At 35.3% G+C, this 17103-nt stretch overlaps 1 protein-coding gene across 5 annotated transcripts in view; it reads right to left on the bottom strand.

Moving 5' to 3' along the window:
* Nucleotides 1–17103, bottom strand: part of LOC131855450 (protein madd-4) — a 165311-nt gene that overhangs the window by 55994 nt on the left and 92214 nt on the right. For all 5 annotated transcript variants that reach the window (XM_059206725.1, XM_059206724.1, XM_059206726.1 and 2 more), the window contains exons 6-9: nt 12056–12200; nt 4333–4462; nt 3129–3244; nt 1560–1660 (exon numbers count right to left, since the gene is read on the bottom strand). In XM_059206725.1, coding sequence (XP_059062708.1) covers nt 1560–1660; nt 3129–3244; nt 4333–4462; nt 12056–12200 — 492 coding nt within the window. The remainder of the gene's footprint in view (nt 1–1559; nt 1661–3128; nt 3245–4332; nt 4463–12055; nt 12201–17103) is intronic.

Below are 17103 nucleotides of genomic sequence, written 5' to 3'. Positions count from 1 at the left end.
CGAGCTTCAAAGCGTTCGTGGCCCTGGTCCCCACCAACATGCTGCCCACCTTCATGAAGGAGGACTACTGTCCGAAGGGGGTGGTCTATCGGCGCTACCGTGGCAGATTGCCGTCGTCAGTGCCGTGACCATAGAGACAATTTTATTTTTCATATTTTATTATTATTTCTTATGTATGTTAGTCTATAAGGTATTTATAATATGGGCCATGTAACCTGAATTAAATAAATAAAATATAACAATGTTAAAACATCCCAGTGAAACACAGCGAAACATTGTTGCAAATTTTCAATACTTTTACACTGTCTATAAAGTTTTATGTGGCTATATTTTGGGGCGGACTGAAGGATAGACGCCGTTGGGCGTTCGTTCTCAATTTCCAACGTTCCACGTCGCTCTTACTTGATTTTGTTTGTAAAACTTATATTTGTAAGTTCTATAAATGTAAGTACCTACTTGCTTGTTAAGAAATGCAAAGAAACTGTTTATTCTGGTATCTATTTATTTCTTTCCAGCAATCGCTCCCGGCGGGACGGATGCATTCAAAATTTATAAGCTTGCTCTATACTATAACATGCTGTATCTTATTGTATAACACAAAGGTGACTGACATAGTGATCTATCAACGCACAGCCCAAACCACTGGACAGATCGGGCTGAAATTTGGCATGCAGGTAGATGTTATGACGTAGGCATCCGCTAAGAAAGGATTTTGATTAATTCTATCCCCAAGGGGATAAAATAGGGGATGAAAGTTTTTATGAAACTTTGTCAATTTTAAACCGATCGGACTGAGACTTTGCATGCATAAAGCTACTATAACGTAGGCATCCTCTAAGAAAGGATTTTGACAAATTCCTCCCCTAAGGGGATAAATTAACGCGAGCGAAGCCGCGGGCAAAAGCTAGTTATACATATAAACCTTCCTCTTGAATCCCTCTATAGCTGAAAACTGCATGAAAGTAGTAATTTAAAAGATATAAGCGACCAGACAGCGGTTTGTTCTATACTATGTAAAGATTCATATATATTTCTATGTATATTATGTTTGTATTTATAATAAAAATGTGTGTATGTATTTGTATCAGTTGTCTAGTACCAACAAGCTTTGCTTGGTTTTGGTCTAGTTGACGCTGTATAAATTGTCCAGGTATATTAATATTGTTGTGGTAATTAGTTGTGGTAAATGAAATGATTCCATTTCAGTTACCACAACTAACTGAGTCAAATGTATTGTGTAAACCGAGGTTCCCAAACTTTTTTGTGTCGTAGACCCCTTGCCATATAATTCGGTATTGGGATGACCCCCCATTCTTACCTGGTATTGATTTTTTGTAAATTTCTAACTGTAGTACAGTTTAGTGTTAAAAACATAAAGTAAATATAAAGTTGATTCACGTATAAATTCATAACAAAATATCGTTGTTTGCTGCCAAAGTTGTATTCTTAATTTTATTTAAATACATTTTTATGCCATTCATTGTTTGTAAATTACACATTTTCAAAGTTTATAATATTGCTTTAAGTAATACTACGATTAATAAAAAAAAATCACTCACCCCTGACCAATGTCCAGTTATCCAGTTGGGACATTCCTGAGTATTGCAGGGCTGGGTGGACCTAGGCGCGGGAGATACGCAGCCAGGTTCAGAGCTGGATGCTGTTGAATAAATATAATAACTTAACCACTTAGATTGTGGAATGAACTTCCTGCCGAGGTTTTCCCACGAGACTACAGCATGGGGTTTTTCAAGAAGGGCATAAGGTTTCTTAAGGGTCGGCAACGCGCACGTGGTACCCCTGGTGCTTCAGGCGTCCATAGGCTACGGTAACCATTTACCATCAGATGGGCCGTATGCTTGTTTGCCACCATAGTAGTATAAAAAATATATAATAAAAGTAAAATTTGTAATTTTTTTTTACTGTCCTTGTTTTTCACATCTTTCTGTTATTTCCCTATAGTTCTCTCTATATTTGGTTTCTTTTTGTTACTTTCAATTATAGTCTGTACTTATATACTTTATATTTATGTATGTATGTTTTTTTTTATATAGGAATTTATATTTAAAATATTTTGCTATATATTTATATATCTTTTTTTGACATTTCTCATTTATGTATACTTAAATCTTTAAAACTACGCAACGGATTTTGAAGCGGTTTTTTTTAATAGTTTATTTTAGTTTTTAATTGCGGAGACTGGAGTCCACATTACATAAGCATCGGACTAGCCACATAATACAAGACTGTTACATTAATATTCCTTTATATAAGTAGTCAGTTTAAGTTTAGCTCTGTTCAGAATACGAGTACATTTCTAGAAAGTTCTTTGCAAGTACATATTAAATTCAAAACTCTCCTACTTCAGCGCTCCATCTTTCTATTGCATATATATTTCTATTTCAAACTTTTATATATAATTGTTTTAAAGTACGTTTTACATTGTCAGTGGATTTTGTATGAAATAGTGGTTTATTTGACAAGATTTATTGTAGTTTTTTATAGAAAGGATACAAATGTTTCAAGTGACTACACATTATATATGGATATAGTTATATATCTAATTTCTTAAGTATATTCTGTTTATCTATGCATTGCCATTCCTAAGTTTAATTATATGTACATTTTATTTGCTCATTTTTTTTTCTCGTTTGTTGTTTATATTGTATTTTTGTTACATTGCACTGAATAAAATATTTTTCTTTCTTTCTTTCTTAAGGTATCATGCCTCCATATATGAGGGATACTAACACTTCAGTGGTCTCAGTCAGACTCAATAGATAGTTGCGGGTTCGATTCCTAGGACGGTACAAAGTTGTTCATGAAATGATTGTTTCTATCGGTTTGGGTATTTAATATCATACAAATATATTGTATGTATTTACAAATACTGGACGGATTTTGATGAAACTTTACACTAATATAGTTTATATATCAAAATAATATATAGGCTATACATTTCACGCTTGTTAAACGGTAGGCACAGCTAGTAGGTTGTAAGTAGTAAAGTAGCTTAAAAAGATATAATGTGAATTGTGCGAAATATAATGGTAAATGTCAAGTAAGTGTGATGCAGACGATGTCGCATAGGTAAGCTAGTATTATTATATACCCTGTTCATTACTTACCAGGTTCGTAAGTGTCAGCCCTGGTGATGTTAGCGGATCTGGCGCAGAGGACGCGGCGGGTGCGAACTCCACCACCGCAGGTCACGCTGCACGATGACCACTCACCAACGTACCATCTGCGCAAAACGATTTTAGATACTTGTATTTTGGATATCATTACATATAAAATAAAGTTGCTGTCGCTGTCTGTCCGTCCTTATGTATGTTTAAATCTTTAAAACTACGGAACGGATTTTGAAGCGATTTTTTTTACTAAATAGTGTTATTCAAGAGGAAGGTTTATATGTTATAATGCATGTACACCCGTGCGAAGCCGGGGTGGGTAGTTAGTTAGGTAATTAGACAAATTTCTTATGCAATTGGAAATAGAAATAAACATAGTTATAATCTATATTCAAATAAACTTAATATAAGCGCTTTTGAATAGTCATATATTTTATATTCCAACACTCATTCCTAACTAATCACAAGAAGAACGAGCTATCTGAGAATCGGCTACTATTTTTGATACCCCTAAGTGATGAGGGTTGTCCATCCCTAACATTTTTTATACTTTTTTGGACATTTTTTTGTAATGTGGCATTAAAAATATACACAACCCTAAATGTTCACCCTTCTACCATCAACCCCTATTGTTTAATAGCGATTTTAATTTATATGGCGAAATAACGTTTGAAGGGTCAGTTAGTAATACAAATAAGTAGTCATACTAACAATATAAATCTATATGTATATATAAAATTAATTGCTGTTCGTTAGTCTCCCTAAAACTCGAGAACGGCTGAACTGATTTGCCTAATTTTGGTATTAAAATATTCGTGCAAGTCCAAGGAAGGTTGAAACGGTGATAAAGTATGAAAAAATTGGATGTAAAATAGTAAAAACAACAATTTTATTTTCCCATACAAACTGCTGATACCTGGCAAACAAAATTTATTGCGTAACTAAAATTTTTCAAATTCAAAATCTTTATTCATGTAGGTCTATTACAGACTCTTATGATATGTCAAATCTACCGTCAGTTCGGAATGATATCGAGATGAGAAGAACTGACAAGAAACTTCAAAAAACCTTTGACATATTTAATTTTGAGGCGGAACGGAATCAGCTAGTAGTAGGGTCAGCTAGTAGGTGAACTATATAACTACAAAGTATAATTTACTAGTAACACAAATAAATACTAATGATGAATAGTCATACTAACTTGAACGGGCACGGATGGGTGTTACATTTGACGACAGAAGCCTGTGGTTTACTGGACGAGTCGCACAGCTCCTCAGGCGCATCTGAACCTGTCAGGCGATCTCTGCACACAGCTAGCGACATCTTGTAACCTGAAAATATATCATTTCATTAATTACAACGTCCGTAAACGTAAGAGTAACGTCTCATTCAAACGGGGATCAAAATTACAACGGCTTGAGCCGAGGTTCAAACCCTTATCGGCAGGGGCGGATCGCGAATTGTGTAATTTATTTATTTATTTACTTTATATTTATATTACTGTCGCGTACCAAGCAGTAACAGAACGCAATACAAAGGGAGCGTTCTGATTGGACCGCACACCCATCCAATTTTAAATACGCAAAGTAACGTCCAGACTTCAAAAATCAACGTATAATTTGTTCACTCAACCAAATTTGTAATTAATAGTATATTTACCATTAAATTTAAGATAGTAAGCAAATTCTATCATTTTCAACAACCCTGTAATCTGCTGAAGCCATCAAACCTACCATATAATTCGAGCCGCAACATCATCTACCATCTAAGCATTCGAGCCGCATCATCACGTGATGATGATGATATTGGTACGTACCAATACTGATATAATGTTTTTTTTCTGCGTAACTTTAAAAGAATATTTGCATTCTCCATTATTTCTCTATATAAACTATAAGTGTGCAATTGTTCTAAAAACTGGTACAAAGATTTTCCTTACCTTATTAATTTATAGATATCGCAGGACAATATGTATATTGATATCGCACACAGCGCCATCTAGATCCAACCTGTGTTATGGGTACTACAGTTTTGCTTAGCGTGGATCTAGAGTACCTACTGATTTTTTTTATAAATGCATTATATAATAGAAAATACTCAGATTACAAACAATCGTACTAATGAATACGAACCCGCGTCATCGGAAGTAAAGCTTGGAGTAAAACCGCTTGACCATCGAGGTCGGTATAATAGCCCAAGATGGCTAGAAATTCGACTTATTAGTAAATGTGAAAGTTCTTGTATGTGTGTCCCCAACACAGGTAAGAACGATCACCACACATGAAACCTGGATTGTGGTTCCTTTGGCAGGTAACAGGTAACAAAGGTGTAAAATATTTCATATAAAATTCGTTATTTTATGAAACTCAATTTTTCACATATTGTTCGTAATAGAATAGAAAATCATTATTCAAATAAACTTACATTGAAGCATTTTTGAATAGTCATCACATTTTTTTTAATCTACCGCTCATTCGAAAAGCTGTCTCATCACAAGAAGAACGAGCAAGAAACTCGTGTGTTGCTCTTTTAAATAATTTTATTCTTACTTTACAATTTAAGTTTAAGTGTGTGAATACAAACTACCGAATAGCACTAATTCAATTAAATAATCAAATAGAAAAAATATTGAATACACAACAACTGGTTAAACAATTAATAAGAGGAAATCAGTCATAGTGATTAGAGCAGACCAGTCCCTACAAGCAGCACACGTTCATGAGTATTATAACTTAAGGTTAACCTTTACATGCTCGTTATCCATTACATGTACATAAATAAATACATGCTAAATAAATCAAGGAAAAACAACATAAAAAATAATATCTTTATAATACTGTATAATAGTCAGAGTTTGAAGAAAAATATAACACGACGAAAAATATAAACGACGACCTCGGTGGTCTAGCGGTCTAGCACACCGCTTTACGTCCGATGGTCGTGGGTTCGATTCCTCGCACGGCACAAACTTTTGTATTCATGAGTATGATTGTTTGTATCGGTCTGGGTATTTTCTATGTATTTACGAAAAAAAAATTATCTATGTATTTGTATCAGTTATCTAGTACCCATAACACAAGCTTTAGCTAGCTTAACTTGGGTCTAGATGGCGCTGTGTGAATTGTCCTGTGATTATTATTATTATTATAACAAAAATCCCTAATTTGTAATTTCATCTTCTATTCTATTCTATTCTATTGATCATGTTTTAGCAAATAAATAAAAGACAAGTTCAATATTTAAAGATGTGCTCCACTGAACATCTTTGGGTCACCAGCACACCCTAACTGCTTTTTATTCTAAACCCTTCACATTCTAAATAGGGAGGGTCCGAGTCTAAAACCACCTTGCGAGATTATCTCTTGGTCTCACTGACCCGACGCTTTTGGGTTGCAGACATTTCAATTGTTAATTAGGTGTCAGTGTCTTAATGATAAATGGGGACCGCCAGGCCCCACCCCGGTAAAAGGGTACAGCGCTTTGGACTTAATGATTGTTTTGAGGGTTCAGTTAATTTTTTTTTCGCCGACTTAGATTAATGGGCGATTTCTGGTTATGTATTTGACGACCTCGGTGGTCTAGCGGTCTAGCACACCGCTTTTCGTCCGATGGTCGCGGGTTCGATTCCTCGCACGGCACAATCATTTGTATTTATGAGTATGATTGTTTGTATTGGTCTGGGTGTTTTCTATATATAATACGTATGTATTTACGAAAAAGAAATATCTATGTACTTGTATCTGTTATCTAGTACCCGTAACACAAGCTTTAGATAGCTTAACTCGGGTCTAGATGGCGCTGTGTGAATTGTCCTGAGATTATTATTATTATTATCTGGTTTATGGTTATCAGCGATGATAAAATTCAGTAATATTTGAAAGTTTTTTTGGGTGGTACGATAAATGATGTATGATTAGCGGTTAGCCGCGACTTTGGATGCGTTTTAGCGATAAATGACACTCTATGTCAGTACGCGCGAAATTTATCTTTGTGGCAAACTTCGTTAAGATTTATTCAGCTGTTTATTAACAACTAGTTGTGCCCGCGATTTCGTTCGCGTGGAATTGTGACCTTGGATAGCATAAAATATTTAATAATCTTACCCGAAATAGTCAATGAAAAAAGTTTGAGTTATATATGTAGCTTCAAAAATTAGCAATAAAGTATCTGTCTGTATATCTGATCGCATATATAATATTAATATGTATGTTTTTATGTAACAAAAAAAATAACAAGAATAGAATAGAATCATTTATTCAAATAAACTTAATTTAAGCACTTTTGAATTAGTTAAGAGGGTTATCTACTGGTCCTGATCAAAAGTTAAGCTTGGAAGAGCCCGAAGTTCAGGGAGGCGTAGCTAAAACCAAAACTGCAGTCATCGCAGCTAAAGATGAGTCCTTTCCATAGTATCAATCTCTGATCTAATACTTTGACTTCATGTAATTATAGTTTTAATAATATTGATTTACATTAGTGGAGTGGGGCGGTTTTGGGAAACTTCGTCAAGTCTTCTCGTCATCGCTGCCACAAACCCTTAAGACCAAGGTTTGTAATGACATATTGTAAATTAAATAATGTAAATTTAATATTGTAATGGGTGAAAACTGTGATCGGTACAGCCTATGCTGTAAATAATATAATTGACGTAGTGGAGTAACCTGAAACAGTCATGCTCGCTATAAAGTTCAAATATGCTTGAGTGCAATGATGGCTGGCTCATCCGTCATACTCGTGAACGGGTGCTGCTTGTGGGGCCTGGTCTGTTCAGGTTGTGAACACTGATTAAATTTATTGTTCTTTGCGATAGCATATGCTGGTGGTCACTCTATTCTCCCAAATTTGAATTTTAATGACTATGTATTATTATAAACATGTTCCACTATTATTTGAAAAAAATACGAGCTGAGTTTCTTGTCAGTTCTTCTCATCTCGATATCATTCCGAACTGACGGTAGATTTGACATATCATAAGAGTCTGTAATAGACCTAAATGAATGAAGATATTTTGAATTTTGAATTTAAACTAGTGCGTCCTACTCGTTACGACATACAGTGCCAAAACGTGGACACTGACGATACGACTGGTCCACCAACTCAAAGTCGCTCAACGAGCTATGGAAACGGCTATGCTTGGAGTTTCTCTGAGGGATCAAATCCGAAACGAAGTAATTCGCCAGAGAACTAAGTTCACCGATATAACTCTTCGTATTTGCAAGTTGAAGTGGCAGTGGGCTGGTCATATCTGTCGCAGAACCGATGCTCGCTGTAGTTGGCGTGTTTTAGAGTGGTGACCGCGAATTGGCAAACGTAGTGTATGACGCCCCGCAGCTAGGTGGAGCGACGACATACGTAGGGTTGCGGGTAAAAAATGGAAGAAAAGGGCTGAAGATCGTGCCCAATGGCGTGCCTTGGGAGAGGCCTATGTCCAGCAGTGGACTGCAGTGGGCTGATGATGATGACATTAATGGAATACTGTGACATTTATTATTTTATTGTGGTGTTTCCTCGATTCCTCGCACGGCACAAACATTTGTATTCATGAGTATGATTGTTTGTGTCGGTCTGGGTATTTTCTACGTATAATATGTATGCATTTACGAAAAAAATCTATGTATTTGTATCAGTTGTCTAGTACCGATAACACAAGCTTTAGCTAGCTTAACTTGGGTCTAGATGGCGCTGTGTGAATTGTCTTGAGATTATTATTATTATATTATTATCATGGAAACCGTTACACATTCATTCTTAATGCAATCAGATAATATTGTCAGCGTTATGAATTTTAAGTTCTTCTACAAACGCATCATTATCATTAACGAACTCTTTAATTTTAAAATATGTTATTTTACATAGGAATAATTTTAAACGATAAATATTTTTTTTTTCAGGCAGATTTAGAACAGACTCTGGTAATTTCTTGTAACACCTTTCGTAATTACCATAAGACGAATTACTAACATCAGTTAAACGACAGGTATTGTTATATATTTATTTTACTTTTATTAGTGTAATCATTAAATCTTTTGTAATGTTGCACTTATCAAAAATCAGAATCCCCGAAGCGATATAACGAGAGTCAGAAATTACTATCGCAGTAATGGCTGTTCATGGAAAATGATAAGCGTAGCACCATCAAAATCCACCAAACAGCCCGCCAATACATTACGGCAACATTGTTAATTGCAAATGTCGGCCGCTCTTGTAATTTATATCTCGAAATCCACCATTAGTTGAAGCCTACCGATAAATCACGGGAGAAATTCCTTTTGTCTCCATTCTAGCGCTGAGCAACAGTTCCTTTAGAGTAAGTCGGCGGCAGACTGGCGACTTTTTAGTTGCCGCTGTGTATCATTTTTGAACGATGAAGCTTTTTCATTGGGTTAGATTACTAAACATTTTTTCAATATTTAGTCAAGGTCATTTTTCGCGAACGAAGACAAAGACGCGGGAACAGCTAGTATTTAATATATTCATATTATGTACTATATCATCATCATCTGCTTCTTCCTTATCCCATTTATTTGTGGTCGTCGTAATATGTTTTTCTCTTCCAGCCAGTTGTTTGCAGTCATCTCGTTATACCCTTTCTTACCATATAATCTTTCACACAATCCATCCATCCAGTGCCAAATCATCTGGGCTTTTATAAAATTACGAGTTTTACATAAATGCAATTATTGCGGAGCGATTTTTTTACTAAAATATAACTTATGTTTAAATAATGTTGATTTTTACAGCTGAAAAAAAATTGGTTAAGCATTTATTCATTAGAAACAAAATGATTTATTATTAGATTTTTTGATGTAATTGGTATAATTACATAGTATGAAACAAAGTCGCTGTCGCTGTCTGTCCGTTCCTATGTATGCTTAAATCTATAAAACTAGCAACGAATTTTGAAGATGTTTTTTAATAGATAGAGTGATTCAAGAGGAAGGTTTATATGTATAATACATGTACACCCGTGCGAAGTCGGGGTGGGTAGCTAGTTGTAGATAAAACAAAACAATGACGCCCACAAGCCTACTTGATGGTATGTGGTAACCGTCGTTTATAGCATTACGATAACAAGTTATCATGTAATACCCTTGGCACTACTAATGCGTTATCATTCAGATGATGATTCCTGAGCATTCAGATAATAATAATACTCTCAGGACAATTCACACAGCGCCATCTAGACCCAAGTTAAGCTAGCTAAAGCTTGTGTTATGGGTACTAGACAACTGATACAAATACATAGATATATAAATACATACATATTATACACTTATATATAATAAATACATACAAACCAAAACATGTTATAGATATTAGGCAACTGATATAAATACATAGTATCTTTTTATTTTATAAATACATTATAATATACATAGAAGACATCCAAACATACAAACAATCATAGTCATGAATACAAATGTTTGTGCCGTGCGAGGAATCGAACCCACGACCATCGGATGTAAGGCGGTGTGCTAAACTACTAGACCACCGGGGCTGTCATGAAGCCGTCAGAAGTCATGCCAGCATATACTATAATTTCATTGTTTGACATAACAACTAATTGTATCTCGTCTATACAGTACATTACTCTGGCAAAATTTGCGAAGGCCGATTCTAATTAAGAACCCTTGAAAGATGAATATCCTGATAAGAATTAGCACTCGCAAATGCGGTGGAGTAATTTGTTTTATACCGCCTATTACAATAGGTCGGACTGATTGAGCCGTTTGATCAAAATGGCGAAAATAATTGATCAAAGATTGTTCGGGCTGTGCTAATTTTACAACCATTTTGTCCCAACTAAAAGACTCGAGCTTTTATTCCTGGGTTATTGAGTAGAAAATTAATATTTTAATTATATGTGGTATATAGTTTATAGAAAAGTTGCGAGGTAACAGATTGAGCTGGTATGGGCATGTTATGCGGAGGAATGAGGACCATGTCTTATGGAAAGTGTATATATAATATAATAAGAGATAATAAGATAATAAGAATCTCAGGACAATTCACACAGCGCCATATAGACCCAAGTTAAGCTAGCTAAAGCTTGTTATGGATACTAGATAACTGATACAAATACATAGGAATTTTTTTTTTTTCGTAAATACATACATATTATACATATAAAACACCCAGACCGACACAAACAATCATACTCATAAATACAAATGTTTGTGCCGTGCGAGGAATCGAACCCGCGACCATCGGACGTAAAGCGGTGTGCTAGACCGCTAGACCACCGAGGTCGAATATAATATGAATACGATATGAATGTGGATGGATGTAAAGGGAGGGGACGCCCTAAGAAAAGATGGATGGATTGTGTGAAAGATGATATGAATAAAAGAAGAGTATGTCTAGATATGACGACTGATAGAGAGCAGTGGAAGAGAAAGACATACTGCGCCGACCCCAAATAATGGGATAAAGGCAAGGCAATGATGATATAGTTGATTAGCTACTCGCCCCGGTGTGCCACTACGCTACTACGCACACTTGTATCATATGTATATATATAAACCTTCCTCTTGAATCACTCTATCCATTAAAAAAACCGCTTCAAAATCCGTTGCGTAGTTTTAAAGACTTAAGCATACATAGGGACCGACAGACAGCGACCGTGACTTTGTTTTAATGATGAAGCTGCTACATATATACATATAGTATGTTGTTGTATTTTGACGGTGGTCCAACGGTTTAGCACACCGCTTTACTTCTCGAGGGTCGCTGTTTCGATTCCTCGCACGGTTCAAACATTTGTAATCATGAGTATCATTGTTTGTATCGGTCTGAGTATTTTTGTATTTACAAAAAATATATCAGTTGTTTAGTACCCATAACACAAGCTCTGCTTACCGTGGGACTAGATGGCGCTGTGATAATTGTTCACGGTTATTTATTTTGTAAAGTTTCGGTATTACCTCCACCACATGTGGCTGAGCATAGAGACGCAGGGGTGGCCAGCCAGTGGTACCGTGGTCGGGAGCACGAGGATCCATCTCCGCCACACACACCACACTCGTCAACCCTTCGAGTTGACCCCACTCGGAGGTCGCAGCCGACGCGCTGTTGACAAAAATAATCTTTATATAGTAGATATAAAAGAGATTATATCCGCTCTATCAATATATGAAGCTGTTTGAAACCCAATCAACTCATTAATATTCAATCGCTTAATGTATTTATATATATGCTTAGATCGTTATGTATTTATATATTCATATATATTTGCTTTAATATGTTTAGTGTAGTATCTTTTTTATAGTGTACTAGCTACTCGCCCTGGCTTTGCATAGGTGTACATTTATTATATATATATATAAACCTGTCTATGAACGCACAGCCCAAACCACTGGACGGATCGGGCTGAAATTTGGCATGTAGGTGAATATTATGACGTAGGTATCCGCTAAGAAAGGATTTTGATTAATTTTACCCCAAAAGAGATAAAATAGGGGATGAAAGTTTGACTTGATGGGATGAAAGACTTTGTATGTATAAATCTACTATGACGTAGGCATCCCCTAAGAAAGGATTTTGATAAATTCCACCCCTAAGGGGATAAATTAACGAGCGAGCGAGGGAAGCTGCGGGCAAAAGCTAGTAATATATATATATCGATTATTGAGTTATCTAGTACCCATAACACAAGCTTTATCTAGCTTAACTTGAGTCTAGATGGCGCGGCGCTGTTAATTGTTCTGAGATTATTATTATTATACAAAGAAAACACCCAGACCGATACAAACAATCATACTCATGAATACAAATGTTTGTGTCGTGTAAAGAATCGAACCCGCCAGCGATAAGACGATGTGCAAAACCGCTACACAACCGAGGCCGTCGAATCTTTTGTTTATAATATTAATGTAGATAAATCAGCATCCAATAAAGCGATTGAGTAAAATGGAATGACACAAATAATTTCCAGTGAAATTCAAAGCCTTACTCGGCTTTGAAACACTTACTATCGCATAATGGACGACGATCTAAATCTACTTTATAGACAGAGGAAGCTATTTGTTTTAATGCTAAGAACTTCCAATAATATTTCAGCTTTGAAAGAGAATTACTTTTAGGATGCAAGACATAAAGTTCATTATTGACCATAGCAGTTAACTGCAGGGTTGTTTTCTTAGCCTAAAAGATCCTCTCTTATGCATGACGGTGGAAAAACAAACTTATAGAATATTCATGATCCATGATAGGATAAAAATATATTGGACGACCTCGGTAGTGTAGCAGTTTAATTCAAATAGTCGCAGGTTTGATTCTTTGTACGATACAAATTTTTGTAGTCATGAGTATGATTGTTTGTATTGCTCTGGTTGTTTTTTATGTACAATATGTATGTTTTTATTAGACATAAAATAGGTTCTGCTTAGCTTAGAACTGACGGTATTAAAACGCGTGGTGGAGGACCGCCATTCATCCAGATGATCAGGATGGTATTTTAGTTTCTGGTGGATACAATGCAAAATTCAGAAGCTGGTATTAAGCATATGCTACTTTAAGCATATGACTTCGTAAAAAGTAAGTGAAAAGTAAAAGTAAAAGAAAAAAAAGGTTTGCATGGATTCTTGTTATTTAATATTCCTAGAATTTTCTTTAATTTATTTATATTAACTGTTTATTATCAAAAATTTCATTGCATTTGACAGCCTCGGTGGTCTAGTGGTTTAGCACACCGCTTTACTATCCGATGGTCGTGGGTTCGATTCCTCGTAAACATTTGTATTCATAAGTATGATTGTTTGTATCGGTCTGGGTGTTTTCTATGTATAATATGTATTTATTTACAAAAAAAAAATTATCCATGTATTTATATTAGTTGTCTAGTACCCATAACACAAGGTTTGATTAGCTCGGGACTAGATGGCGCTGTGTGAATTGTCCTGAGATATTATTATTATTTACTAATTCATATTTCTAAGTGAGTTGTATTATTACTTGAACAAATTTCTTGGAATGAACAACCTGCCGATGTTTTCTCAGGAGACTAGAGGGTTTTTCAAGAAGGGTATATTAAGGTTTCTTAAGGGTCGGCAACGCGCACGTGACACTCCTGCTGTCTCAGATGTCCATAGTCTACGGTAACCATTTACCATAGATAGGCCGTATGTCTATTTGCCACCTTCATTTTATTTATTTTATGATTTTTTTATACTAATTTTTTATCAGATAGGCCGTATGCCTGTTTGCCATCCATGCAATATAATTTTTTTCTATAACAATAATAATAATAATAAAACTCTTTATTGTGCATAAAAGAAAAAAAATAATTACAAAAAAGAAATAAAAAAAATATATAAACATAAGTGAGTTGTATTAAATTAATTTAAATAAATTACTTGGAATCAACCAGGTTTTCTCTTGAGACTACAGCATGGGGTTTTTCAAAAAGAAGATGAAGATGGGGTTTTTTGATGGTCTACGGTAACCATTTACCATCAGATAGGCCGCATGTCTGGAAAACAGGCATGTGGCCTATCTGATGGTAAATCTACGCAGTATAATTTTTTTTCATAAAGTATACAGAAAAATGTATCAGAAAAGACCAATAACACGATTATGAAGAAAGCTTTAAAACTTCACAGATTCAGACGAAATATCGTGAAACATTGCCGCAGGCGGGTCACGCACGGTTGATATCTGAAAACTTCACAAATCACTAGTTTTCTACTATATATTACATTGGATAACTGTTTATTATCTATAATAATAATAATAAAACTCTTTATTGTGCATAAAACAAAAAAATAATTACAAAAAAGAAATAACAAAAAATGTTCATTGCATTCACAAATTCATATTTTTATGTGAGTTGTATTATAATTTAAATATATTACTTGCGATCAACCAGGTTTTCTCATGAGACTACAGCATGTGGTTTTTTGATGCCCCTGGTGTTTCAGGCGTCCATAGTCTACGGTAACCATCAGATAGGCCACATGGCTTTTTTCCAGACATGTGGCCTATCTGATGGTAAATCTACGCAGTATAAAAATATTTTTCTTTTTATTAAATATATAGGACAGGGTATCAGAAAATACCAATAACACGATTATGAAAAAAGCTTTAAAACTTCACAGATTCAGACGAAATATCGTGAAACATTGCCGCGGACGGGTCACGCACGGTTGATATCTGATAACTTCACAAGTCGCAACTCTTGAATGGCCACTACGTACCTTCTTCGGTTGTTTTGCATAATTTCATATATTATTTAAGTGGAAAGTTCGGTAGGATCGTTTGCATAATCAGTCCGCTACTCGTGAACGAATACTAACTAATTTGACACAACTTTTCATGTTACAGCCCGGTCAATGGTTTTAAGATCAACTTCGAATTGGTAAAGGAGGAAATTATGCAAAGAAAAGTTTTGGATGTTCTTTTGTGTTGTCATACAAAATATATAGAGCCCGGTGGTCTAGTGGTTAGCACATCGATTTAATCACAATGGTCGCGGGTTCGATTCCTCGCACGGTATAAACATTTGTATTCATGAGAATGATTGTTTGTATCGGTATGGGTATTTTCTATGTTTGTATTTACAAAAAAAATGTATCTATGTTTTATCAGTTGGGTAGTATCCATAACACAAGCTGTGCTTAGTTTGGGACTAGATGGCGCTGTAAATTGTTCTAAGATATTACATAATGATTACTATTATTATAGTGGCTAATTCACAAGGAATATAGATGGTTTCCTAGGGGGAACCTCGTGGAGGTCAACCTGACATAGGATTGGTAGCACTGGGTTTACTAATCCCCATTTCTAATAACCCTTCATACATAGGGGGAAAGGTCCCCCTATGTATGAAGATAGAGAGCAAATTGAGGTGATTTTCGGGATTCCTTAGTACCTCGAGGTAAAGTGTTTTAAAATTGGCAACCCTGAAGCGATCCTATCAGCTTCACTGTTTCTCTAATTACTTTGATTTGATAGCGACGTTCCCATCACCGGAGAGTCAGTCAAACATAAATTGATATACAAAGTTTTTGTACATCAATTTTATTGCTGGATGGCATTGGATGCGAGAGATCTTTGGACGAGACCTATGTCATCTTCCGGGCTGGAATGAAGATGATGATGATGACTCGTAATTTCGAGTCGGGGCAGTACACCACTAAACCCCAACGTCCTTAGTTAAGTACGGCTTCTATGAAACCCTGTTATTGCAATTTTATATAAAGCGAAGTGTTACTTAGAATTTTCCTAGAGCGCATTTCCTTTAGTAGTAAATATCAACAGTGAAAATTGAAACATTTCATTTTATAAGAACGGTGTTCCGGTGAAAAGCGTTTTATCGACGCGTACATTTGCAGAGCCAATTATTTTAAATGCTCTTTTGCTTACGTTTTAAGGTAGTTTGTAGAGAAAACGAAATTTTTGTATATATATATTAAAACTTGAAGAAAAAACAATGTACCCGGAGGAGTACGAAATTTCGGATACTTATACTTTACTAGCTTTTGCCCGCGGCTTCGTTCGCGTTAATTTATCCCCTTAGGGATGGAATTTATCAAAATCCTTTCTTAGGGGATGCCTACGTCATAGTAGCTTTATGCATGCAAAGTCTCAGCCCCGATCGATTTAAAATTGACAAAGTTTTATACAAACTTTCATCCCCTTTTTTATCCGTTTGGGGATAGAATTAATCGAAATCCTTTCTTAGCGGATGTCTACGTCATAACATCTACCTGCATGCCAAATTTCAGCCCGATTCATCCAGTGGTTTGGGCTGTGCGTTGATAGATCACTATGTCAGTCACCTTTGAGTTATATATATAGTAGATATAGAAGAGGAGCGCAGAATTTTAATATTTTTTTAATTATGCATAAAAAATATATTATATGAATAAAAATCCATGTATTTAATACACAGACTCCTTTGATTGTTATTAAAGTCTGCGGTCAACTTGAGAATAGATTAATATTGTTTGTTAAAGACAAACAATACAGGGAG

Source organism: Achroia grisella, unplaced genomic scaffold (assembly GCF_030625045.1).
Source record: "Achroia grisella isolate CSIRO2021 unplaced genomic scaffold, CSIRO_AGI_Agris_v1 utg1419, whole genome shotgun sequence".
NCBI classification, from domain to species: Eukaryota; Metazoa; Arthropoda; class Insecta; order Lepidoptera; family Pyralidae; genus Achroia; species Achroia grisella.
Note: the sequence above shows the minus strand (reverse complement) of the source record. Positions and strands in the feature narration are given on the sequence as shown.